At 40.0% G+C, this 27,259-nt stretch overlaps 1 protein-coding gene across 2 annotated transcripts; it reads left to right on the forward strand.

Moving 5' to 3' along the window:
• Positions 1–27,259, forward strand: GPD1L (glycerol-3-phosphate dehydrogenase 1 like). 2 transcript variants are annotated; one of them, XM_086614390.1, is made up of 8 exons: positions 1–65; positions 6,710–6,887; positions 8,219–8,359; positions 12,271–12,409; positions 13,615–13,727; positions 21,309–21,542; positions 21,954–22,060; positions 25,388–27,259. In XM_086614390.1, the coding sequence occupies exons 1-8, from the start codon at positions 13–15 to the stop codon at positions 25,482–25,484; spliced, it is 1,062 nt and encodes a 353-aa protein (XP_086470516.1). In that variant the 5' UTR covers positions 1–12; the 3' UTR covers positions 25,485–27,259. The 2 variants fall into 2 exon arrangements, with proteins under 2 accessions (XP_086470516.1, XP_086470515.1); XM_086614389.1 differs by having other exon boundaries at positions 13–65; positions 8,288–8,359.

The following is a 27,259-nucleotide window of genomic DNA, read 5'->3' on the forward strand; positions in this document are numbered from 1 at the left end:
GGTGGCGCTGTCATGGCGCTCTCGGCGGCGCCCCTGAAGGTCTGCATCGTGGGCTCGGGCAACTGGTGAGTGCGGCGGCGGCGGCACCCCCTGAGGGGGCTGATACCTCAGCGGTGGCCTCGGCGCGACCTTCCCTGCGGCTGTGCCCGCCCGGGCCTCGCTGTCGTCCCCCCGGCCCGCAGCCTGAGGGTTTCGCGCCGTGGCCGAGCTCCCCTCGGGTGGCGGTGGTGAGGGCGGCCGCGCCCCGGAGGCGACGGCCCCGGTGCTGGTGGTGGAGCACCAGCTGCCAGCGAGGCTTGGTCTGTGGTGAGCTTCGGGGCGCGCTTGTGCGGCGCGGGTGGTCTGCTCCAGCCCTCGGTCTCCCTCGGAGGCTGAGGTACTGCCCTGAGGGAAACGGAGGGGGAAGCGGCAGAAGCGAGCACCCTGTTTTGGCGTTGTGTGAAAAAGTTATTTTAGGATGTTTTTAACCTGCTGTCTGTTGTGTGGTTTGTCCGATGTCAGGTGACATAGACATTAAAAGCTACTGAACATGTTGTTTTGGTTTTTTTTTTTTCTTTTTTTTTTTCTTTTTTTTCCCTCCCAGCAGGTCATTGCTAACGAAGCATTGCCAGTGGGGCTCCTGTAACAAGTCCACTTCTTTCCGAAAGTGTTGTTCGGGGTTTCCTGTGTTAGCTGTAGCTCAAAGAAGAGTTGCGAGACGCTACGTTGTTTGAAATACCTTTTCTTTTTTAAATTGATTATGCTGAGGCGCACTGAAGGCTTCAGGCAAGGTTTTATTGCCACATCTACCACTAGCTTATAATTAGACTTAAATAAACTGACTGTTGTGTCCACTGAAAGTAATAGATTTATTGATCACTTATCCAAGAGGAGCATCGTGTTAATGATCTTTTGTCTTGCAGCTTCAGTTTCTCTGCCGTTCCTGATCACTGTTTTTATCCTGGATCCCTATTCACAATGAAAAAGTTAAGGGCACTGTGTTATATAAATGTATCTTCACAGTTTGTCACTTTAATTGTTAATGCTAAAAATACATTATTTCTGATAACATTCTGTTTTTTAAGACTAAATCTAAATTCAGAGGAGTTTGGTGTAGAGCAAAGTGCTGCAGTTTATTAAACAAAACTTAACAGCCTTTTGTGGAGGTGACCTGAGACTTGTTGCTCACCCCCTGCCCTGTCCATGCAATTGACTTTTGGTGCTGTTTTGCATAGTTAAAAATATCAACAACTGCCAAGTTTTATTTTCCTTTATGATAGCGTGTTGAGGGTGTGGCTGACATTTCCATGGAGGGTCTCTTGCTTTCCCTGCACTAGCTCATAAGATGAATGGAGAGATACTGTGCGTTGCAATGTATGTCAGAAGGAAATTATGCAGTTAGACCTATCCGTCTGTTAGCAGTATTGTTGCCATTCTTCCATACTTGAAATCTAGCAAAAAAGTTTTACAGGAAGTTTGACTGCATTCATATTTGATTCACTGTGAAACACACTTGCAGAAGCAAAAGAATTTGTAGATATTACCTTCTGGCAATAACCACGTGCATATATATTTTGTTTTCACTTCATTGGATCAGTTTAATAACAAGAAAAGCTTCTACCTCATGGGATGGATTTGTGGGTGGCAAAATGCCCGTATCTGCGATGCTGAGAGAAAGAGATAATGCTATTACTGGACATCAGCTTTTTTCTTTCTTTTGGGGATAAATGTATTCAAATAACTGATACCTTTTTTCATACGTGATAGCAGTGTGGCAGGAAAGCAGAAACCGAAGTAATCAAAAATTTTAATTTGCAAATGATTTTATGTGCAACAGCTCTCCCATCTGGCCCCCCCCTGCCCCAAATGTTTCTGAAAACAGTAATTCTTGGTGAGGTAGGTGATTCCTTCCTCAAAGTCCAAGGGATTACAGACACCAAACCCTGACTGCAAAGAGGACTGTGATTTAACAATATATGCAACCATTGAACTAAATAGGACTTAATTTGAATTGGGTGCCTGCGTGCATGTAGGTACTGTTTTGAGCTGGGGCCTGTGGTCCTAATGTGGAAGCATTTAATGCTCAAAAGGAGGTAAATAGAAATAAATTGAAGCATTTATATGCGTCTTATCATTGATATTTTGGAATTATATATTTTTGAAGCCTGGATTACAGGAGTATGTGACTGGGTTACCTGAATTGTAAGCATGTAAGTAGTTGAACTGAGTGGGGTTTGCCATCTTTAGCAGTTTGGAGACTGGGGGGGTTGGGGGTTCTGTGTGATATGATTCTGTCCCACAAATGCCGATAACTGTACAGACATTTTTACCTTATCGCAGCCCCTTAACCTATATCTGGGATGAAAAAAACACACTAAAGGATCTTGGCACGACAGTGGCCGTTTAGAAGGGTTGAACCAATTGCCTTGGATGATAAACTACTTCCAGTCAAACTTGTTTGGTCGGTTTGCTAGGGGGAAGGTCACCTTAACAATGAAGTTGACGTGGCAAGGGTCACTCAACACCTGATGGAAGATCATGGGACAGATGGCTCGCAAGGCACGGAGGAACAGAAGCTGTGGTTTTTGCTGGGCTTGCCTGTTTAGGGTTGCTCAGCTGGTGGATAAGTGATTGCATTAGCATCTTTAAGATAGGGGATAAAATAAGCTTTCTTGAATGCAAGGAGAGTACACCTTGGGAATATGCCTTGGAGCCTCAGAATTGAAGGACAGTGCCCAGATTCAGTTAAAACACTGCAAATGTTGCATCAGACATGTATTAGAGCCTGCTCTTCTGATAATGCTTCCAGGGCAGGTTAACAAGGTGTGCACAGCCAGAATTTATCGCTGTCTGTTTTGCTAGAACCAGTTGTTAATTAATCTGATTGCCCAACTTGAACAGAAATTGTAGAGTATGGGAAGTTATCGGGACAGAGGGGTTCATATAGCTAGGAACTTGCTGTAGACAAATGGGAGGTAAAACTTGTGGCTTAACTGAGGTGATTTTATAGGGACTAGTGTTAGAGCTAGAGTTAATGATATTATTTGCCCTTGCATATTGTGACTTCCACTGATGCTGGTATCTGGGGAAGTTTAGGAGTTTCTGGGTTTTGTGCTTTACTTTTAAAGTGGTGAGGGGAAAGCAGACCAACTGTGATACACTATAACGCTGAAGGGCAGGAGTCAAAGTGGGTGGTCAATACAGTACTTGAGAGATGGATTCAGTTCTTCAGAAGTGTTAAATAAGTGTATGGGATTGTATTTGGGTATACCTTTGATACTTATTGCAAGAAGGAGAACTGCTGTTTGTCATGCAACTACCTTGTATCACTTGAATAACATTAACCACCCCTCAGAGCATGTTGGGGTTAAGATTTATGAGGGAATCTTTCGCAATGTTTTCCCTTGTGTAACTGAGCTGGTGCAGGCACCAAGTCCTGCAACCTAGCTCACACTACAATTTATTGCTAGGAATAAATTGGCAAGAATTCCCATTCCTTTGCCTTGTGATGTGTCAGGAGTATACAAGATGAGCCAGACATTCCAGTATGTTATTTCAGAGTACACACTGCGGAGTATTCGGGCACAGAAGAAAATATAGGCTTGCTTGCTGGATTAACAGGTGTGGGGAGATGGTGTTTCACCTTGCATAGAGCAGTCTTAGACTCCATGTCAGTTGTTTGACCTTGCTTAATTCAGTCCTGCAACAGTTGTTGCAACATAACAGGAAATGAGGAACCGGAGGAGCCAGTCAGGAGAATTTTCTTGAGTTCATGAACTGAGATTAGGCAAATCTTCACTTTTTTTAATACTCCATTCAAACGCTGAAAAAAAAAAAAAAAGACAGCTAAGGCATTTAAGTGATAAATAGTAATGGAATTAATGTCTCGCTCAAGTAATACACACTGTCAAACATTATGCTGGCAAACTGAAAATCCCAGCCAGACAGTTACTGAACCCGTTATTTCTTTCTCTATCAACACTAAGCACACAGAACACGTAGTGAAGGTCAAAACTGAAGACAGTGATTTACCAGGATCCAGACTTTGCATATAAATCTGCAGCAGTAAATGTGCCTTTGTTCAAGGAACTCAAAGTATTTTCCGAGGAGCGCGTACATGTGTTGTGTGGAATGTGATTCAGTTTGCGTGGATCTGAAATTTGGGAGTTGAGCTGGTGAGTTGTCTACCATCGCAGTGGAAACCACTCTGTGTGCCTGCAGATCTAGAATATGAGCTCGTTAAGAGGTGGTTGACAATTGTGGCTTCTGTATCACTTCCTGAACCAAGGGGACTTTGTAGTGTATGAAGTGCAATTAAAGAAATAAATTCCAGTCTTTTAAGACATACAGTTTTATGGTTTAGCTGAAGAAGGTCTACTTAAGTTACTATAGTTTTTTCTGCCACTACTTCTACGACAAAGCTACAGCACTGGTTGACATGGGTAAAGCAACGGATGTTGTTTTCCTGGACTTGTGCAAGGCGTTTGACACTGTCCCACATGGCATCCTGGTCTCTAAAATGGAGAGACACGGATTTGACGGATGGACCACTTGGTGGATAAAGAACTGGCTGGATGGTCGCACTCAAAGAGTTGTGGTCAATGGTGTGATGTCTACATGGAGACCAGTGTCAAGCGGTGTCCCTCAAGGGTCTGTTCTGGGTCCGGTGCTGTTCAACATCTTTGTCAGCGACATGGATAACGGCATTGAGTGCACCATCAGTAAGTTTGCTGATGACACCAAGTTGTGTGGTGCCGTGGACTCACTTGAGGGAAGAGATGCCATCCAGAGGGACCTTGAGAGCCTTGAAAATTGGGCCAGTGCAAACCGCATGAGCTTCAACAAGTCAAAATGCAAGGTCCTTCACCTGGGTCGGGCCAGTCCTAGGCACAAATACAAACTGGGCACAGAGTGGGTTGAGAGTAGCCCTGAAGAGAAGGATTTGGGGGTGTTTATAGATGAGAAGCTCGACATGAGCCGGCAGCGCGCTCATGCGGCCCAGAAGGCCAACCGCATCCTGGGATGTATCAAGAGAAGCGTGATCAGCAGGTCAAGAGAGATGATTCTCCCCCTCTACTCTGCTCTTGTGAGACCCCACCTCGAATACTGTGTCCAGTTCTGGTGTCCCCATCATAAGAGAGACATAGATTTGTTGGAGTGTGTTCAGAGGAGGGCCACAAAGATGATCCAGGGGCTGGAGCACCTCTGCTACGAGGACAGGTTGCGGGAGCTGGGATTGTTCAGCCCTGAAAAGAGAAGACTTTGGGGGGACCTAATAGCTGCCTTCCAATACCTGAAAGGAACTTACAGGAAGGCTGGGGAGGGACTTTTTACAAGAGTGTCCACTGATAGGACAAGGGGAAATGGGTTTAAGTTGAAGGAGAACAGATTTAGATTAGATCGTAGGAAGAAATTCTTCAATACGAGGGTGGTAAGGCTTTGGAATAAATTGCCCAGAGAAGTTGTGGATGCCCCGTCCCTGGAGGTGTTCAAGGCCAGGTTGAATGGAGCCTTGAGTAGCCTGGTCTAGTTGAGAGGCGTCCCTGCCCATGACAGGGAGGTTGGATTAGATGATCTCTGAGGTCCCTTCCAGCCTATGCCATTCTATGATACTCAGAAAGTGACCTGAGGCCTGTGATAGCATGCATCATTAATACAGCACAATAAGTTGTGCCATATTAAAAGCTCTTGGAGCAGAATGAATCTATTTTGTTTAGTTGCCAGCTATGAGTTTATTACAAGCAATGTCCATAATAAATTTAGAGGAGTGTGTGAGTATAAATAGATTTGTAAACTTAAAGTGTTCTTACCTCCTAATAAAGCATGCAGTTTCCACACACACATATAAGCCTCAGATCAGTGACTGTATTTTTTTTTTCATCTGACTACTTTTTTTCTTTTTTTCTCTGCTTAGTAGGTTATCAGTAATTACAAAGCTGCCTTCTTCTCCCAGGAAAGGAAGTTAGGTTAACAGGCTTTATGAAATTGCACCTTTTTCTTCTGTGCAGTGTTCAGGCTAGGAATGGAAGGCAACATTGTATTTGTTCCTCTTCTTGTATATGCTTCTGTAATTCTGATTCATTTCATTGTTGCTTTCGAGATTTGACTAGTAAAATTGATCACCATCCTACAGGTTTCACTGTGTGCTGTTCTTGAGGAGAAAATGAGGCTAACAGTAATGGAATTGTCCGCCTGCAAATTCAGAGGATGCTGTTGCAATGGTTAAATTCTGTGAGGTTGGCAGCATAACCAGAAAGCTTACAACTTATGCAAGTTATAAATGCTTCTTGGTTTTAAATGCCTATCAGTATTGTACAGCAATTGATGGGTCAGTCATCTTAGCAAAGAAAGCTTCCTGTTCCTTAAAGGTGAAAATGATCCATTTTTAAAAATTGGGTATGTCACTTTTACCACTGCTTTGAAGATAGAATCCATTGGATTTGTGGAAATAGAATCCAAACACTCACTGGATAGCCAGTATGCAAACAAAATAAGTAAGGATGTTTTCAGTCAATGCTTCCATCCAAGGTACTCTAGATAGATTTGTTTGAGAGAAAGCAGCAGGTGTGAATGACTGGTGTATTTTTCCACTTGTTTTACTAGCTCAAAAATGCTGCATAGTAACTGGTCCAATAACCTTTGACTTTCTGTTTGTTCTAAAGATAATCTGTTTCTTCTAGAGCAAAATAATTTATTTTATTTTTTAGAATTTTTGTTTTCTTCCTTTCAGGGGTTCTGCAGTTGCCAAAATAGTAGGCAATAATGTGAAAAAATTGCAAAAGTTTGCTTCCACAGTGAAGATGTGGGTCTTCGAGGAGAATATTAATGGGAGAAAATTGTCAGATATCATAAATAATGAACATGAAAACATAAAATATCTCCCTGGATACAAGCTGCCAGAAAATGTGGTAAGGCTCAGAAGCTAAATTCTAGTTATGGCGCAGAGGGAATATTGCTCATGCTGTGAATGGAGGTAAAATTTGTTTTGCTAACAACTTTAGGGTTTATAATATTTCAAACTATATGCTGTTTTACTGATGAGACCAGAGATTCGAACAAGTAAGATTATGCAATTATGCAGGTAGATAAATCCAACATACTGTACTCTCTTTTTTTTTTCTTTTTTTGTTTCACTATTATCTTTATGTTACTTTAGCTTCTGTACATGGAAGCAGATGTGAAAACAAGGGCAAGATTAACAGCTCTGATTACACCCATTAAAAAAAAAAATCGTCCTCAACTTTGGAAGGGAGCTGGTTGGTCAGTGAGAATTGAAGGGATTTGGAGCACTCTGAAACTCTTAGAAAGTATTACAGGGTGAGAGCTTGAGTATTTCTCAAGCAAACTGCAAGCCGTTGGCAGTTTACGTGGTTCTCAGTTGCATTTCAACTATGTGCAGTCAGATCAGAATGTTAGGTGTAGCATTGCCAGGGCAGAACAATGGGACTCCGCATCTACTCTGTGTTGGTGTAACATCCTCATGGGTGGTCAGGTGGTGACTCTTGCCCGGAAAGCTTTAGAGACTGCAGCAGCTGACAATTCAGTAGAGATTTTGGGCAGGAAAAACATGGATTGCTGTGCATTGCAGTTTTCTCGTTAACAATAACGCTGAATCCCATTTCCCTAGCCTTCAGCATGTGTGATGTTTCTGCCATCCACTACCTGCTCATTCAAGTTTGTTCTCATCATTAATAGGTTGAGCTTAGTGCTATGTTTTAAACCTGAGTGTTATTTTAAGATGGTCATCAAGCGTTAGGAAAAGTGAACTCTGGCAAGTGACTTCAAAGTAGATCACCTTCTTAAAGGGTAAACAAAATCTAGGGGCACAGAGAAAGAGAATATAAACTAGTAGGGATAAGAGGCCTGAAGAAGAAATTTGAGTATATAAGAAACTAAGTAATTTATCAAAAATTGAGATTATTTTATCAAAGAGAAGGCAGCTTTTTATTTTACATTTTCTTACTCAAAGTACTTGTTAGAATGTTACAGAGCATTTTTGTTGCACTAACCATGCTGGTGGCTGTGAAAATGCTCCTTTTAAGACATAAAATAGCTTGTTTGAAAGCTTAAACTCTTTTGCTTTTCTGGTATTATGTTACTGCTTATTTTCAATGATGAAGCACAGTAGTTTGTAGCATTTAGTGTAAGACCAAAATGTGCTTTTACTTACCAGATAACTACTTGTGTGTAGTATCAATTTTAAGAAGTTATGTGGCCTTTCTCTCCCACGACTACACAGGTTGCTGTCCCAAACCTTAATGAAGCTGTACAGGATGCAGACTTGCTGGTTTTTGTCATTCCTCATCAGTTCATTCATAAAGTCTGCGATGAAATCACAGGACGAGTACCCAAGAAAGCGCTCGGTATAACTCTCATAAAGGTATGAAAAATACTGTACATTAATAACTGAGAATGTGTCATGGAATCTTCTAAAACAAGATGGCTTGATGTTTTCATATCAAAAGTCTTTTTGCATTATTCACTTGATTGTTTCATTAAACCTTTCAAGATGGAAGATTGAAATTTGTCTCAGTCATTAGTGGATTGTTATGCAGTGTTTTATTTTAGGCTAGGGCTTGCAGGACAAGTAAAACAAAGCTTTTCACAAGACTTGAAAGAAAAGAGTGAATATGTTTTGCAACACCAAGCTTTGCAATCTTATATTTGTTTCCAAACACATCATTATATGAAGAACAGAGCACAAACATAATGCTTTGATTGTTAACACACATCCCACACACTGAGTTGATCATTTTAAGAACTCCTGAGAGAATTTCACTGCCTGAGAGGACAGTGCACTTGTTCGTGTTAAATATTATGTTGCAACAAGAGAGTCTGTTCTTCATGGCCCCAAAAAACAGTTTGATCATAGGAAATAGGAGGAGGCAGAGGTGCAGGAAATGTTTCACTGGAATGTTTGTAGTTTTGATGGCAGGACAATTTTTAAATGGATGGGTTTCCCCCCTGCACCCCCCACCCTGTGTATTTAGCTGCAAAGAATAAGCTGTTCCCAGAAGATTTGGAAGATTCTGGTGTGTTGTTCCTTTGTACTTAGTTGAGAGTAGGCCATTTTTTCAGTGCACATTCTCTTGTTTACTGTCATTTCTGGAAAGTGGTACATTTATGGATCCATGCTTAAAAGAACAAAAATCCCCTATCACTACTTACTGCAAGCTTGTCTCTGTAGCTTGGCTAACTAAGCCCATCTGCATTGTTTTGTCAGTGCTGACCTGATATATTGCCGAGATGTATGAAAAAGTAGTGCTTCCCAAGTGCACTTGCTGCATTTTATAGAAAAACTTTTCATATTGTAGAAGGAAAAAACAAGGCAGTGTTAAGAGCTGAACGCATAGCGTCAAAACCACACAACTGACCTAGATGCCTTTGAGTTTAATGCTTTGTATTTATCCGTTTATACTTCTTTCTTCTGTAAGCTCAACGTAAACATTATTCTGCTTTAATTTGCTAAACGTGATTTATGTTCTCATGTCCTTAGTGATAGGAATAAGTGTGATGAAATCAGTGGAGTAAATGAGGATTTATGTCAGCATATCTGAAGTCAGAGTCTGGGCCTATGTTCCTTTGAGGTTATTGCTCTGAGTATTGCTTACCAGTGCTTCAATGGGGTATTGATTAGTGGCTATGTTTTAAAAAAAAGAAAAAGGGAGGTTGGTACTTAGCTTAAAAAAGAAAAATAATCCAAACCCCAAAAAAACAAACAAACAAAACCAAATAACAACAAAAAAGTCGGTACCTGGTGTAGTGTAAGTAAAATAGTGGCACCTGGCATGCAAAGCAGAGTTGACAACTAAGCAGCTTTCTGCTGTCACCTTGCAACACTGCATCAGTAGGTGGTCTTTGAAAGAAATGATGTGAGACCCCTTTGAATTTTTTTGCGGGAGAATGCAAAGTACAGGTTAGCTTTCAACGAAAAGGCCTAACTGTGCATCATTAAAAGCATCACTTAAGAAAGGGCAGAGATTTAATACAATAACGAAACTTAACTAGTAGAGGCAGGAATGCATTCTTTCCTCCACTTCTGCAGCTTCTCTATGCATGCTGTTTTCATCAGTCATGTTTTTGGTGGTCTCATTATGCTCAACACTAATGCTGTTTAAGTGGCTTGTTTTAACTTTGGCAGTTAAAGTGCCATTTAAATTTTCTGCTCTGAAAAATATCATTAGTAGAACGTCGTGTTTCTGTGCTTTCTAAACTGCTGGGCAAGTTAGCAGTGTGTCATCTTCTAGTCTTTTATTTCTTTTTTTTTCTTTTTTTGACAGTCTAATCTTCAAGCAGAGCCTAACGACTGATAATAAAGCTGAGTCTTTGGGAAATAAAGACGTTTGTCTGCTGGTTAATCTGTATTCCCATTGAAACATTTGCAGCTGTTGCTTTGCATAAGTTTGATCACTGGTGTCTATGAAAACCAACAAATCATTGTGTGGGTGCTGGGGGAGGAACCATATACAACTTACCATACGTACAGCAGTGAGCACATGGAAGCAGGATAGGTGGAGGTCACTCAAAATACTCTTCAGGCAGCATCAACATCAATCTCATTTTCATCTACCTATGTAATAGGCCACAGAGATTGCTCTGGCAGGCATGCTAGCACACAAGTGACAAGACCACAGAATTGAACTTCCATTGCCTGGAGATCATTGCTACCCAGTGGCAATTCCTATATTGGAGCCTTGGTTTTTGAGGGAGGGAGGAGTGTTTGTTTTTTCTCCTGTCACCTTGTCATTCAGTATTTGGTTTAACTCTACAAGAAACAGTGCTCCTTGACTTTGTCAGAAGTCGCATCTGTTTCATAGAAGGGCTTAATTTGGCGCTTAAGCCTCTCTGATCTCCTTTCACTTGGATGAATAATTGTTGTGTAAGTATTCACAGTTTTGGAGTTGTTCCCAATGTGTGCATGCTTTTCTGTTTATTAATTGCCTGCTTAGGAGCAGGGGCCTTACAGTTTTTTTGTGGGGATATTTTTGACACCGTGAGGGAAAATATAACGTGTATGTGTGCTTGCTTTCTGATTCTTTCTATGTGGCTCTTTAAAGATAAGAAAGCAGAGCTGTGCATTAAGTGATACAGTTTGAAAAACAATGCAGAAGTGCAAGCACTGTTGTCTGTAGTTTAACTGGCTGGTTTTACACAGGCATTTCTGCATGTCTCTTGATTGCACCATGGTATTTAAGGAATCTCACCTCTGATCTGTGGAAGTGCAAATTACTGCCTGCCTGAAATGTCACTACTAGCAACATACAAGTGTGTGTATATGTGTATCTGGAAGCAGTAGAGGATCACACTGTCTTTTTGCCTTTAAATCATAATTCAAAATTACCAATCCTCAAAAGTACCAAATCCCCAACACTGAAAAATAGTACTGTGTAAAAGGTGGTATACTGTGGGAAAGAAAGACCATTTCAGTACCTTGTCTGCCATGCCCCTGTTTTAAAAACTCAAAAGGAGTCTGTGTTGAGCAGGCTGGGAGAAAAGGGTTTTGTGAGAAGAAAGTGGTCTCTTTTGAAGTTCTTGATTAGGCAAGGTTAGTTCTGGGTACCAGACTCTCTTCTCCATTGCAGCATTCATCTCTGGGGTGTTCTTTTCTAAGGTCCTATTTCTGCCTCTACTTTAATGCTTTGTAAAGAGTGCATTATAAATACAAATTACAAATATCCTCAGAAGTTAAACTATTCTCAGTTGTTCAGCTTTCTACATATCCGTGAATGGCTTTTCCATTTTTAGTAGTATTCAGAATGATTAAACTGGATTTCTACTAGTAAACTGTTGTTGGTCTTGTACACAAGGGAATCTCTCTGATACTTCAGTTCAGATACCTCTTCACAAATCAAGTTAGTGGGATGCCATTTTGGGAGTTTTGGTGCAATTTCAAATCCAAGTGCAGGCCTGATCCACAAGTATCACTGGATTGGTGATGTTTCACTGATTTTAGTAAGGATACACTGATAATAAGCAGCTGAGATTCTGAACTCACACAGCTGAATATTCAGCACTTACTAGAATCAGGTCTTTGAGCATGGAATAAAGACTGTTACCATCATCTAGAGTTTAGTCCTAGTTCTTAAGGTGCTACCTCCTATGAAAAGAAGACAGCTAGGAGAGATCACAACATTAGAAGTTTCACAGGTAGCAAGTCTGTCATATTTAGTCTCTACCTGAATAGGCCGCCTTGGAGTTCTCACCCGTGGACAAGACTACTTGTGATGTGCTTTCTTCTCTACTGTGTCTAATGAATGACTTTTTAGTAATTCCGTTTAATGTTGGCTGCAGGGAATAGATGAAGGCCCGGAGGGACTCAAACTGATCTCTGACATTATTCGAGAGAAGATGGGAATAGACATCAGTGTGCTGATGGGAGCTAACATTGCTAATGAGGTGGCAGCAGAGAAATTCTGTGAAACCACAATAGGTACTGTTCCAAGTTATAAGAATGTTTAAAAAGTGCTCCTGTCCTCACAGTTGCACACCAAATAGCTCAAATTTTATCATTTTCAACGTTAGCTGGCTGTTATCAGAAACCGTTGTCGTCTTCTTATTTTAATTTTGAATTTCCTAGAATGTTTACAGTTCCAAAAGTACTAGGACAATACCGGGAATAGACAGAGAGAGGGAGGAGTGCGATTTTACTGAATCTCACTAGGGTTGTGACCTTAGGAGGTGAAATACTAAGCATGCTTTTTATTACCCTTCACATAACAAACTGCTGTATTGCATTACTATGCTAAAGATTTGTCTTGGGTCTGCATGGCTTTGTATGGATAAATGATTATATATTCTGTACTCTAGGTCAGGTGTAATGGTCACAGATGGTACCTTTATACGTGTTTGGGTTGGTTGTTTTTTGGTTTTTTTTTTTAAGGTATACTTCTTTTATTTTCTCAAAATAATTAGTTACCCCAAAAGCTAGACATGGTTTTAGTTCTATGTTGATGTCTTCACACCTTTGCAGCACAGAGATGTAAAGATGTGCCTAGTCTTGGTTTCCACAGTGTCTAGATGGGCATATGTGTGTGTGTATATATATACAGGTAGTCATACATAATATCACAGAGTTCACGTTATTTTTTTACAGTGTTAATTTTTACAGTTTTGTGCATTTTTAGCTTTGTAACCTCTCATTAACAGCTTTTTGCATTGAACTTATTTTTGAAGGGTTGAATTACCTCTTAGTGCTTAGAAACATTTGTCAGTGGCAGCATGCTCAATTAATAAAACATTCTTGACATGCCTTTATCGGTAGGTATTTTTCTGGAATGCAGGCCTTAAAAATAATTGGTAGAATTGCACCTGCTATATTTTTAATTCACCTTTGTTATATTATTAACTGTTCTTTTTAGAGAGAATGATCAAAAAAAGATAGTATAGAGAATTAATGGATATTTTATTTAGAATCTGTTGCTGAGAAGATAATTATTAAGAAGTCCAGAGTAACTCAGTGCAGAGCTTTCAAGTGCAATGTAGACATGTCCTTAGTCACTTAAAACAGGAGTCTGTTTAGGATGAAAATAGAACAACCTTATCTCTGCTTTTAAGTATTTTGGCTTGCACAGAAAAGGCTAAATGACAACCAAATAAATTACTCATTTTTTAGCCTTCCTTTCTCTCTGTCAACAGGCAGCAAAATCATGGAAAACGGTCTTCTCTTCAAAGAACTCCTGCAAACTCCAAACTTCCGAATAACTGTAGTAGATGATGCAGATACTGTTGAGCTCTGTGGTGCTCTGAAGGTAAGATTAACTGGCTACAGCTGGTACACAGATGGAACGGTGATCCTTGTAGAAAAAAGAGGGTATTTTCATTTAAATAATTAAGCTTATTGTGCTTTATATAACATATAAAACTGCTACATAACATTCCAGAAAAAACATGTAGGAACCTGGGGAGCAACATGTTCTAAGAGTTGCCTTTTAGGCGCTTGCCTCACCATCTCCCCAGTTCTCTTTCTACATCTTTCACTTGGCTTACACACAGCCATGAAACAAGCGTTGACTTCACCTAACTAACTGATCAACATATTTCTAAATCCATTTTAGTTCCTTTTTTCTTTTTGCAACAGTGTGTTCACAAAAAGAGAGAAGGAAGTTAGCATTAATCCTTTGTGTCTGTTGACAAAACTATTCCCCTCTCCATTGTCTTAGTGTGAGCACTCTCACATTTTGTGGACATACACTGCATGAGGTTTGTGTGGATGACCACATACAGAAGTCGCCTGAATAGGAAAAGTTATTTCAGACAGTTACCCATCTGGAATTTTTTTGGTAACAAAATTGATGCTGACAGGACGCAAAGGCTAGCTTAAACATATTCTTATTGCTATTTTTTTCATGTTAATTTACAGGCTGTTTGTGAAAGGAAGATGTTGGTCGCTTGGCACTCTGGCTAATAGTACTATAGTTCACATTATCTGATATCTATCATGGAAGCATTTCTGATGAGTGTAGTGGTTTAGTAGATAATTTGGCTTATCTTTTTATTTTTTATGTTTTGGATAATTGTTTTCTATTGCTTAGTTTTCCCTGTTGAATTTATGTGTAAGCTACACCATTCACTTAGAAAGCTACCAAGCCAATGAATGATGTCTTTAAGCTAAGGAGTTCTGATTGCTGCTCAGCAGGAAGTAGATGGATAGCTCTAACATCATAATTTTTGGCATATTGGTTTTCTTGATAATTTTGTCTTGAGAACTGTCCTGTGTCCGGAGGAGGATGTCATGGGTCTGTGCACTGGGCTAATGGGATACACTTTGGTGTAACATGCTTTGGAGTTACTGTATTTATAGCAATTTCTCAAGATTATGGAGTTCATAGTTTGGCTCCACAAAGCCATTGCTTTAAAATGTGTGGTGATGTGGGAGGTTAGCAAGAAAGCAATCCCTGTGTATAGACCCATGAAATTAGTCAAAATGGTTTACAGATTTATTTTTCTTTGAAATCTGTTCAGCCTGATGTTTTCTGGCTAGCTTAAATTCTTGCTTTATAGAGTTCTGTACCAGGTAATCTTTATTCCAGACAAATCTCGTGAAAGGGCGCTAGAGATGAGCGTGCCCATCAAACTGAGCAGCTAGTCAGCAGACACTCAAGCTCCACTGTAAAGGTCCAAGTCAGGCAAGATACCAGTATCTGTTTGGAAGTGCAGAAGAATTTAAGTAAGTTGTTGTTCTTGACCTGGAAATATACTGAGGTGAAACTTGTGTCTTTTCTTTGTAGCCTTATTTTGTTCTTCCCTCCTGCTTCATTATTCATCCTGCAGACTGAACTCTTTAGTTGCATTTCTAAAGAGCTGTATATGTTCTATGTACTCTGGTCATTTGGTTTTGATTGCGGTATGTTTTGTGAACTGAGTTGAGACTTCCAAAGAAATGCATGGTATGAGCTCTAAACAAAAACCCAATTAAGGGTAGATTAACTTGTTTAAAAATACTATGGATTTCTTGCCTGATACAAGGCATGAACTGGTGGTATAAAGTGGCATAGATAGTCATGCTGGTGTAAGTGATATGTCCTTCATCTCAAAGAAAATGTTATTGAAATAATATTTTTTAAAGTAATTTTTCATTTAAACTCCTTTCTAGTTTAATCCTAAATCTTGTGCTGACAGCATGTAAATAATTTCCTGAGCTGTTTTTAACTGAACGTTGCAAAATTTTATTAACGCATTGGGAAAATGTATGCCTGTGAAAGAAAATGGAGAAGCTAAAATTAAACAGATGGGTATGTTTTTATTGCCTGTGCAAAGCAAAATGCAAAGCTTGGATACGAATAATGAAATGTAAACTTGAGCTTGTTTTCTTATAAATTGTACATTCTTACTATTAGGAGAATTGTTTACTAAGGGTGACAACAAACACTTCGCTTTTTTATGATTCATCTGATAATCTTTGTAATAAAAATGTGAAAAATAAGCATCATTTCACGATTGTTTTTAGGGAAAAATCTAAAGTGTAGCTTCTGTCACCTGAAAGTTACTTTATTAAACTTGGAAAGTTACTTCATGAAAAATAGTAAAAATCAGCCTTATTTAACTTGCTGGAAGGAGGAAATTCCTATTACAGAAGATGACAGTGTCGTGTTGTGTGAAGAGCCAGGTTTAAAAAGAGAGGTCCTACTCCCTTCCTATAGCAGCGCCCATTCAAAATGTCAGCAGCGCCACTGTAAACTGCAGCTTAGAGGACAGAAGTAAGGAGGCACACATGCCTGTCCAGACTGTCTTTTGGGATGTGGAAATAGTAAAAGCAACTCCTGTATTGGTATTTAAAGGATGAGAAATAGTACACTGTGAGAAATAGTATATTCTCTCAGCTTCTGCATTTTTCTATAAATACCAGCTTGGGAAACGGAGACTTTCCTGGTATTTCTGGCAATATAGACTAGATCCTGTTACTTACCTCGCTCTTTATTTCTGCAAGCCTTTCTAAACAGAGATTTTCAATGTGGATGGTTGCCTTAAGGTTGGGAAAGAATGCAGAAGGGTAACAGAGAGTGCTCTGAGCTCAGCTTTCCCATACAGTAGTGCTAATTTTAGGTTTGAAATTTGTTTTTTGAAGCAATTTGAATTCAGCCTGTAATAATAGGTATTGCAGCTGGATGATCATGAAAGAATATGTGCTTGATTGCTATTTATATACATGTATATGCATATATATAGATTATCTTTTTCATTTACAGTATTTGTTTTCTGTGACAGTGGGGTGATGGAGATATACTGAATTATAGAAATCAGCGCAGTGAAAATGCAGTCTTGCATCACCTCGGAGACTGGCTGAATAGGCAATGGCAGTCACTTTACAAAATCTGATGATATTGAGGAGGAAAAGCTGTCTACAGTAACTTGGCTGTGGGAACAAAAAGTGCTTAGCACGTTCTTCTCTATCAGTTTTTTTTTCTTTTGAGGACTGGAGCTCATTTCACATTTATTTGTTGACCCTTTCTAAGGGTTGAGGTCAGAAATTAACAAACTTCAAATTTGGATAGTTCAGTTTCAAGGTGCCCAGTTAGCTTTACAGGCAGCCTGACTGAAGGCCTCCTACAAATTCCAGCAGCCATTTGCCAGACAATGAAGGGATCTTCCTAGGAAGTGCTTAAAGGTTATGACACCACTATAAGAGTAGTTTGTGCAGCTATGCATACATATGGATGTGCTCCTGGATGCTGATGGATGTGATACTGCAGAGTGGCACAGACCCAAGGTTATCACCTCTGAGGTGTCCTTGGAGTCCTTAGTGCCTGTGCCAGTGTGTGGTCTTACAATCAAACAGTGCAGATGTTTGAGGAAGATGAGGAAGGACTGAGCTGGTGTATAAACCTAGCAGCATACTTGAGAGGCAGTATAAACATTGGCAGCTGCATTCTTGGGCATAAACTGTACTGGAATCACTTACTCAGTACAGCGGTGACAGGGGCAAGTGTGAGGGAAGAAGTGAGAATCTGGATATGGCAAAATGCCCACGCACCAGCTGCCTGATATGTATTTGTTCAGGGATCCAGAGAGTTAAACTTCCTCAAGTGGCAGCAGCCAAGGACGAAGACAGAGGTGACAGTTACTGTAGGAAGGAGAAGGAGCAGCAGCTGTGGTTGCCTTTCAGGTTGCTTCAGGCCCATCTCTAAATCTTATGGCTCCAGCTTCGCCAAAGAAGTAACAAGTACAACAATGATTTATTGTTTGTCAGGTTATGTAACCCAGCATTATTACTGACCAGGGTGGTCCTGCAAAGTGTATTTATGGCAGTCACTGTTGGATGATCAATCTAGGTACTGTAGAAGTTGATTGTGGTAACTGCTCTTTCCTGAGATTCAGTGGAAATGAAATCCATTATTTACATTCAAGTTTGCCAGGAGCAAGCAAGCAGTTTATGCTTAACCTCTCTGAGAGCCCTGTTGATACTGTCTTTGATTTGTTGAGTCTTCGTTTGACTTCTCTCAGCCATGATGTGAAGCAAGGAGCTTCTCTGGGTTCATGTGTAAGCAGGTGGGAAAGCAGGCTGTGCTGAGCTGTGAGACTACCTCAAGTGAGGCTGTATGTCACAGGTAAATTAACATTTCTGCTTAGATCTCTAATGATCCATTTAACTATGGAGAGGTAATGGTTGCCTCAGAAATGGCCTCTGAAGCTGTCTTCATGAGCACTCCACAGACTTACTGTGAACAGAGTAGGGCTGTCAACTGGGTATTTCTGAGCACTGACTGTGTTAGAGAACAATCTGTCAGCAAAGTCTGCAAACTTGTTAGGCTTGGTTCCTTGGTCATCTATTGACCTTGCGTTTGTGACCTCGGGCATGTTTGCAGCAGGTCCTGTGCAAGTAAAAAACACTTTTTCGCATTTGCTGTGACACATACTGTGAGCACTGCCTGGCATCAACGTTTCTTTTCTGGAATGTAGCTTCAGTATCTTAGTGACAAAATAAGAGTCCAATCCTTGCTTGTGTTCCTGAATAACTAGGACTAGGACTAATGCCAGCTTCTGGATACCAGACCAGCTAAAGACTTCCCTGTTAGTGCAAAGTGTTTTGGTATCTTAAAACCATATGCAATATAAGACCACCCTGTGCATCGTGCTTAGAGGATGCATGCTTTAATGTAAAAAGCTGTTACTGCCAAGTTGGGGGAAATGTGTTTGTTCAAGCGTGCGGTGAGTTTTGAGAGCTCTGAATCCCTCAGGCCAAGAGGAACTCTGTGTTGCAGTCATTTTGGGGTTGTTGTGATGGTATTTTTGAGCCTTTGGAACAACAGGTTTGTCTGTAAGCTAAAGTCATCCTTACTTATTGGGTCCTCAGACCCCCATGTTGTGTAGGTAAATACAGTCAGACTTTGAGCTCATGGAAATGTGGGCTCTCCCCTCTCGCACAAATGTATACCCATTGCATTTGCAGGAACTCTTGTAACTTCAAGTGTAGGCTTTGGCGGTGGCAGCATTCGTATTAGATGTTTTGGCCAGATAGGTACACAATTCTCCTCCCACCCCAGTCTCCTTCTTGGAGGATCACTACAGTGCTAGTGCCATTAGGCTCTTTTGTGTTAATTTGTGTTTTGCTTACACATCTTCCAGAAACAAACTTGACTTAGTGCCTGCACCCAGAGATTTCAAGGACCAAGGTGCCTGTTTTGGTCTTGTTTTGGACAGAAAGATGACTCAGTCTCAAGTTTTGTGAGATTTTTTTGTTGTTTTGTTTTTAAAAGACTGGTTCATCTTTCAGTAAGGTGTGATTTTCAGTGTGGTATAATTCAGTTCTCTACAGTGTATTACACGAGAGAGAGAGAGAGAGAGATATCCTTCAAGGATTTAAATGAAACCAGATGGTGGAGCTTGTAGATTCATAGTTGTGCCTTAGGATTATGTCGACCAGGATATAACAGTCTTCTAGGTGTGGGTGAGTGTTCTAGACCATCATCAATTTTCTTGTTTCCTCGTTATTTGCAAGCTATGTGTAAGAACATACAATGGGGACATTGTACAAACAAGGAACTTAGTGTTTCAGAGTTAGATCACAACTTCCCTTCTTCCCTGCCTCCTTTCCTCAGAAGTAACCAGTCTTGGTATGACTTGCTTAAACCAATGTTTCTGTTGCTCCAAAGACAAACATTGCAAAAGGTAGAAGTAGACAACAGAATACCATAGCCCAAATCATACTCTAAATTGTGATCAGATAGGCTGCTTCAAAGTGGAAAGGAAGGTCAAAGCAGGCAAAGTTGGAGGGAAGGGGAAGCTTCAGGATTGAGGTGTTCAAGAAGTACATGGAAAAAGCCCAGAGGTTGTTCAAAAATGTTTTTGTTTTTAGCTGAGTGCTAAACGCTTGCAGACTTCACACAGGTGTAAATTCCAGTTAGATGGGTTATCTCATCTGAAAACTTCTTAAATACCTGTTTGACTTCCTCTTGTTTTGCCACCAAATGAAGAAATATTGGAGGATGCTCTGGGAGAGGCACCTGATGAAAACATACCTTGACTGAACGATCACAGCCAAGATTTAAGCCAAGATGATCTAAAGTAACAGCTTTGAAAGTCTGATCATCTTTTGTTGCTCCAGGTCTGATATTGAGATAGCTGTCTGCAATTTTTAAGGTCACCTTTAGACCTCAGCTAGCTGCTCAAAAAGCAATGACTCATCTTCTGACCTCATTTGATTGAGAGTAACCTAGCCACAATTGGCCACACAGTACTGCAACTGCCTGCAGTTTTTGGTTCTTACAGTCCAAAAAAACCAAACCAAAACTGGCATAAATGAAAGCTCGTTCCTTTCATTAGCAACTTCTGACTGTTGCTGTTCCTTCAGCAACAGTTAAAGTTGGTTTGGTTGGTTGGTTTTTTTTCCCCTGCACCAGATGCTACATTAGGTGCCATAATGTTGGTTCTCCTGTGATTTCTGTTGAGGTCACTGCTGCTATTGTTGCATGCAGAAAGGTATTACCACATCTGTTACTTCTTTTTTTATCAGTATGTCAGAGTGCCATCTCTTTTGGAGTGTTTTGGGTTTTGGTAGGTTTAGGGGTTTTTTTTTGGTAGGGGCAAACTAACCATGGTTAGTCTCTGACTCCCAGGCCAGAAAATAGCTTTTGTAGTCACTTCACTCAAAAGTGTCTCAACTAGTCTCTGTTTGTAAAGCAAAGACAGGACTGTATAGCTGACTGTTCACAAAGAAATAGTACATTCTTTGTAGAAGACTGTCACCAGGTCTAAGGGAAAAAAAAAACAAACACATTTTTTCCTTAGGAAAGGTCTTCCTGTGTCATGAACCGTCTAGGAACCCTTGACTAACTATTATTATTATAGGAACTCTGCATACTTAAAAGGGCTGAACACAATTAGCTTAGCTGAATTTGATCCCTTAACATATCAGCATTGAAGTCAATAAATGTTTCTTAGATTCAGTATTACTTTAATGATAAAGAAAACATGGATAAAAGGGCTGTGGGCTGTCAGTCTAGCTTTACGCCTACCTCAGGGCAGGAACAGCTCCATCTAGATAAAACCTTGTTTGGGTGTAGTGTAACCTGTTTGTGGTTGAAGATAGTCAATAATAATAGCTCCACAGCCTCCAGGGCAGCTTATTCTAGAGCTTTAACTACACTTTTATCCTTGGAAACACTTAGTAATGTAAGACTTGCCATCCTCTTTTTTTTTTTTTTAAGGTCATCCCATAAACTCCAAAATGAAAAACAAAACAAAAAAAAAGAAAAAAACCCAAACCAACTACCTAGTCTTACATTAATAAAGTATTTGCCGTTCTTAAGAACATCTGCACTTTGTCTTTTGATGTCTTCTAGGATGCTGTAAGCAATAATTGACTCATTTCCTTTTTTTTTTTTTCTCATTAGAATATCGTGGCAGTAGGAGCTGGGTTCTGTGATGGCCTTTGCTGCGGTGACAATACCAAAGCTGCCGTTATTCGCCTTGGCCTGATGGAGATGATTGCCTTTGCTAGAATTTTTTGCAAAGGCCAGGTGTCTACTGCCACTTTCCTGGAGAGCTGTGGAGTTGCTGATCTCATCACAACGTGTTACGGTGGCCGGAATCGACGTGTAGCAGAAGCGTTCGTTAAAACTGGAAAGGTACCGTATTCACTGGGTGAAATCCATCGTTGCAAGTCCTACACTCCTGGTTTGCTGGAGTAATAGTACGGTTATCTGAGACATGCTAGCTGTACTGAGAGAGTACCCTTCTCTTTCTTCTAATTTTTGAGTGTTAGGAGGCTATAATGAGTGTAAAGGTGTTAAAAAGAAGGGGTGATTAAAAAAAAAGCTGGAAGGATAATATGTTGGAAGATGGAGATTTAAGAAGGAGAATATTTACAAACAAGAATATAGGAGAATATTATATATGCTTACTCACGTACACTTTTGAGAAAGGGAAAACTCTCAGTAACATCTTTTTTTTTTCCTTTCAGATGATGTTGTCAGGCTTATGAAAACTTTATCATAGCTCTCCTTTTCTTCCCCCCCCACCCCCCCTCTGTTGTTTAGTCTATTGAACAATTGGAGCAAGAAATGTTGAATGGTCAGAAACTGCAAGGACCACAGACTTCTGCAGAAGTGTATCGCATTCTCAAACAGAAAGGAATGCTGGAAAAGTAAGTAAGAACAGATAAAGCAAGTTCTGCATACCCTTTTTTTATCTCCATAACTCTTTTTGCATTTTAATCTCAATACCTTCTTTAAGGTAATAGCCAAAAAGAATATCACTGTAATAAGAGTGCCTTAATCCCCAGTTAAAAATCACAGAGAGAAGTAAATAAAACCTGAAACTAGTATTACTGTAGATAGAGCTAATAGTGTGACGATAAATTTGTGGATGCCCTTCTGTTTACAGAATGTATTATTGCCTTCTGCTATCATAGAAAAGCATAGCAGAGTGTTATAACATGTGAAAAGAATAAAATACATGAAAATAGAAACTGAGCTTCCTAAAGAGACTTCTGAAGAGACTCTACAGCTCGTTTCATAGTAGTAAATTCATTGCTTATCTCGCAGGAGAGGATCTTTGTTATTAAGGATCTGTATAGCTGATCAGCTGAATAGAGCATCTGCTTCTGTCCACATGGATTCTTGCTTAGATACCACAGTTGCTTTTCCTAATGCGGCTTCCAGTTTGCTGTAGGATAAAACCTGCCACTTGCTTGTGTAGGTCAGGTTCTTTTTGTGGTACGAAATTAAGCAGGTCGTCCTGGCTTGTTCATTTGTATTCAAGTCAGAACATGTACGATTCCTAAAGCCACACACACAGTTGTCTCCTTATGAGATTAAGGGATGCATTATCTCTATCTGTTCCTGTTTTCAGAGGAGGCGAAATCAGAAAATAATTGACTGCCAGTCAGAAGAGCAAGGCTTGCTGTTTTTTTTCCCAAAGCAGTTTTTAAAGTCTAGTTTTAATAGATCAGCTGCATTAAGTTGCTTATTTTTTAACATTATCTTTGGGAGTATGGCACGTAAGTCTGTCTCTGCAGTGTACAATAATTAAGCTAACTGCAGAAAAAAAACTAATTAAAATGTTGGCTTCAGTCTTTCCTGTTTATGATTCCCTAAAGGAGACAGGATGCTGTGTTTGGGGTCTTTTTGGTTGGTTGATTTTTCCCCTGTTCTATCTTGCAACAACTAGAAGACTGGGTTGTGTTTTTAACGGGAGATATGAAAACGGAGAGTTGCTAATTTCTGTTTGGTATCCCAGCATATATGTTCTTCATAAAAGGTCTCATTCAACAAGACTTTTGAAAGTAACTTTGAAAGTGTTTTTGAAAACTCTCTTGCTACTGCTTTAAAACACAAAACATAGTAAACCAGCCATGGTTACAAAGTGAAGAGGTAAGAGTAAAATTTCCTACTCTTATCCGACAAAAAGAGTTCCAAGGCTACGTAGAATTATGCAAAAGTCAAAGTTCAGTAGAAGAGCCTTGATAGCAGGGTTGCTACCTATTGATACTTACAGTGCAACTCATTTTTTCAAGAGTTGTAGAACTAACAACCCTCTTAACGTGCTCAGGCGTAAGATGCATTTGGAGTTTGCTGGCTGTGAGCCTGCAGTCAGCAGCCTTGATTCTGCTTTCCCCATATGAAGTGTGGCAGACCTGGGCACAGCAGAGTAATGTTCTCTGTGATAAACAGCAAGACTCACATATCAAGATGTGGTTTGTAGTAGTGGTACTTCTTCACTGAGAAGTAACTACAAGTTTTGTATCTAAAGCTGTGTGAAACTTGCTTTTGCTTCGGAAGGTTCACGTGTTTTGTGGCCACCTCTAGCAAAATCTCACATGGGCATAACAGATTTTATTTTAGTGCCTACATTTAATTTTTACAGTAAAAACAAATTCAGCCCCCGCTCCAGCCCAATATATTATACAAAATGAGTGATAAGTGAGGCATGTTAAACATTTGCTTTTTTTTTTTCCCCTGCGTATTTCTGAGTAAGGGTTTTGCAACCTAAACAGCGTAGCATTGGATTTGAAAGAGCAGATATGTGGCTATGTGCTAATTTTGGTTCCATCAATGAAATAAAACCAAAAATCAAGTCAGTTGGATTGACCTGAAATAGTTTTTGCTATTGCTGCTATTTTTGTCTTACTCTCCAGAAAAATAAACCAAAAGAAATGGACATGCATTCCTAGCAGGACATTAAAACGTTTCAGGTAGTTCAAAATGTAGTGTTTCATTTTTGAGCGCTTGTAATAAAAGCCATAGAAACAACAGACTAAATTCACAACCGCGTCCATTGACCCACTTTTTTTGCCCCTAGTAACACAAAGTATTGCATCCAGCCAAGTGCAAATCTTGTATCTGCCCCTGAGAATGCAGTAGTTGCCATGCTGTAAGGGCACTCCCGAATGCCTCATGGCTTCTCTGGTCATGTGTGGTTCACTTTGAGGAGTCTCGTTCAGAGCTCTGTGGTGATACCAGAGTTACCTCAGTGTAATGCTTGCAGCAGAGTGTATGGGCAAGCATACATGGTGCTCAAGACTGGCTGGGAGTTCTGCTCAGTGCTGCATATGTGCATTACAGATAAAGCTTTAGTGACTGATGGGAATGCTTTCCTGAGGAGAAAGTCCTAGTCCAGATGTATTCTGAATCACTCAGAAATTAACTATTTCACCACCTCCAATGCTCCTTATTTTTTATTTCTGTCAAAATAACACAGTGTGTTTGGTCAAAATCTAAATAAAAAGGCCATACTGAAATGGCATATTTATTCTGGTGAACAGGTAATTAATCCCTAAAATTCCACCAGGCTCTGTATGGAAATGGGACTTGTCTGGCTGTCACTGTCCAGGACGGACAGAAAGCAAATATAAATTTCAGTAAAGCATCTTGGCCGTAACAAGCGTTCGGATTATCAGAGAAGCCTGAATAATTTGAGGGTTGCTGGAAATGTGGCCAATTTGAAAAAGAAAAAACAGAAGAGAGAGAATTCAGTGTTTCAAAATCCATGTTTTATTTTGGACTCTTAGTAAAACCTTGACCTTCAATTTCTCCTTGGGTCTGTGTCATATTCTGCAATTATATTATCAAATTGTTGCTCAGAGATAATGCATAACTGATGTGCCAGTTATCCTTTTTAACCGTAGATGAGTACTGCTGTAAGAATGTCAAGAAAAGATGCGAGTGTTTTTAGGCTTTTAATTATTTTAGATCACTTAATGGTTATGCCATACATAATGAATGTTGCAGGCTCCATTATAGCTAGCTAGGCTTCTGAGAGTGACTCATTTTAGAGGTGCATGTAGGTTCTGTGTTTACCCAGTGCTTTTCAGCCTGGCATTAGCGCTTGACAAATAGTAGAAGAAATTGATTTTTTCAGTCTCTCTCTTTCCTCTCTCTCTCTCTCCTCACCCCATTTTATTTCTTTCATTTAAGAAAATGTTGCAGAATAAACTTAGGCTGCGTTTGCTTTCCCCACTCTGTTTCCTCAGGTTTCCACTATTTACGGCTGTGTATCAAATCTGCTATGAAGGGAAGCCTGTCCGAGAGATGATATCCTGCCTTCAAAGTCATCCAGAGCACATATAAAATCAATCAGGCCTTTGTACTAATGCAGCTTTCTGCCTTTCAAATTTATATGTGGGTTCAAGTGGATGTACCGTTAAGCTCCGTTCAAAGCTGCTCACTAGGCAACAGTAACAACATGAATGTCTTTGGGTATTGTTTTTTTACAGCCCAGTTTGACATAGCATGCGGTGTTGGCTTGGTGATTGTCATTTTACTGTCTAAAATACAACTAGTTGTAAGATACGCAGTGCAAAAGGTGCACTACATATCTAGTGTGTATACACAAGTGTACTTTATGTGTTCTTACACCATAAAACACAATGTTTTGTTGTCTCTTATTAAGGTCTAGTCCAAAATCCACTGGACGCCGTGGGAGGAATCCCACTAGTTTCGATGGAGACTGAATCAAGCCTGTAACCTTGAAATATTAGGAGTCTTTCTATTAGAACTTGGTTTTATTCTGCATACACATTGAAATTTTAACATTTTGCATGGTTATGGTTATATTAATTTAAGCAATATTAATGCAAAACAAGAGGTAGCAGTTATTCAGGGGGCTACAGGGATATTTTAATGAACTCTAGTGAAGAATATTTTAATTTTTGAAAGTCTTTAAAACTGTCAGACTATTTTGAAACCAATTTCTAAGTGAATTTAAAGTTTTTAATTACACTATTTTAAAGGGAATATGCTAGAAGGGGATCATTACTTCCCCTTCTGTTTTTTAATCCTTGCATTTTTGTATTTCTCTGTTTCTCCCTTGCTATTCCCAGGAGTTAGGCTCTTCTAGAATCCCATTCCCCCAAACAAGCGGGAGATGTTGACCCCAGGGATTCTGAGCCCTGGAGCCTAGGGTTTGTTTTAGTGTTGTACCTGTGGTCATTCTTCACTGGTATTGTTTGGTGGATGGGGAAGGATACTCTTGGGTATCCACTGCTCAAAATTGTCATATTGTGTTTCTAGCTTAACCGTCAGCTACAAAGTGTGGCACTCCACACAACACTCCAAGGAATGTTAAGGGAATTCCCTGGTAGATCATGCTCGTGTTGTCAAAAAGGTTATGCACCACTACGCTGACTGCAGTCATTTCTGTGCCTGCCAGTGACTGACACGTCAACTGGACTGTAGACCTGAACCAGCCCCCACAGAGAAATGATGAATTCTGAAATTATCTTTCACTGGACAAAACTTTAATGGGTGCTGGATCAAGTCCTTTATGACCAATCTCCCAGAAAGCTTCTCAAAGGCATCTGTGTCTTTTATTTGCCAGGTATCTCAACGAGATTTTTTTCAGGCACCTTTGCTTTATCAGGGAGGTTAATTTTATTTATTATTGGAAAATTTATGATTTTGTGGAGTTTGGGGGTGGGGTTGACTTGGATGGGGTTTTTTGTAGTTTTTTTTAAGAAGGTTGATGCAAGAGAAGATACATAAATGAAATCTCTTGTTTTTCTTGTGTAGTAAACTAGTTTTTTTGGTAAAACATATGCTAGGTACACAAAGAGTGGACTCATTCTTGCAGCTGGGAGACAACAGTTAGCATTGAGATTTACAGGGCTCAAAAAGAATGTCCATCCGCTCTGAATATCCACTCCAACCCTCTGAGCAGTATCAGAACTGTTGTTCGCTGATCTCAGTGATGTTTTTAGACCAGAAATCATGAGCACAAACCCATCCTGAAGCTTTAAGTTGTCATTCGAAACTTGCTAAAACAAAGGGACTGCCTGGGAATAATTGTCCTACTCACTTAAGTAGCCTGGATTACTCTGAAATAGACGAGCATTGGGGCAGCTTTG

This window comes from Tauraco erythrolophus, chromosome 7 (genome assembly GCF_009769465.1).
Source record: "Tauraco erythrolophus isolate bTauEry1 chromosome 7, bTauEry1.pri, whole genome shotgun sequence".
Lineage (NCBI taxonomy): Eukaryota > Metazoa > Chordata > Aves > Musophagiformes > Musophagidae > Tauraco > Tauraco erythrolophus.

Bases quoted from the DNA above. Each gene is read 5' to 3' on its own strand.
- GPD1L (XM_086614390.1), top strand. From the start codon at position 13: ATGGCGCTCTCGGCGGCGCCCCTGAAGGTCTGCATCGTGGGCTCGGGC. The intron at 66-6,709 runs GTGAGTGCGGCG...TCTTCCTTTCAG, and splicing joins ATCGTGGGCTCGGGCAACTG to GGGTTCTGCAGTTGCCAAAA. The intron at 12,410-13,614 runs GTACTGTTCCAA...CTCTGTCAACAG, and splicing joins ATTCTGTGAAACCACAATAG to GCAGCAAAATCATGGAAAAC.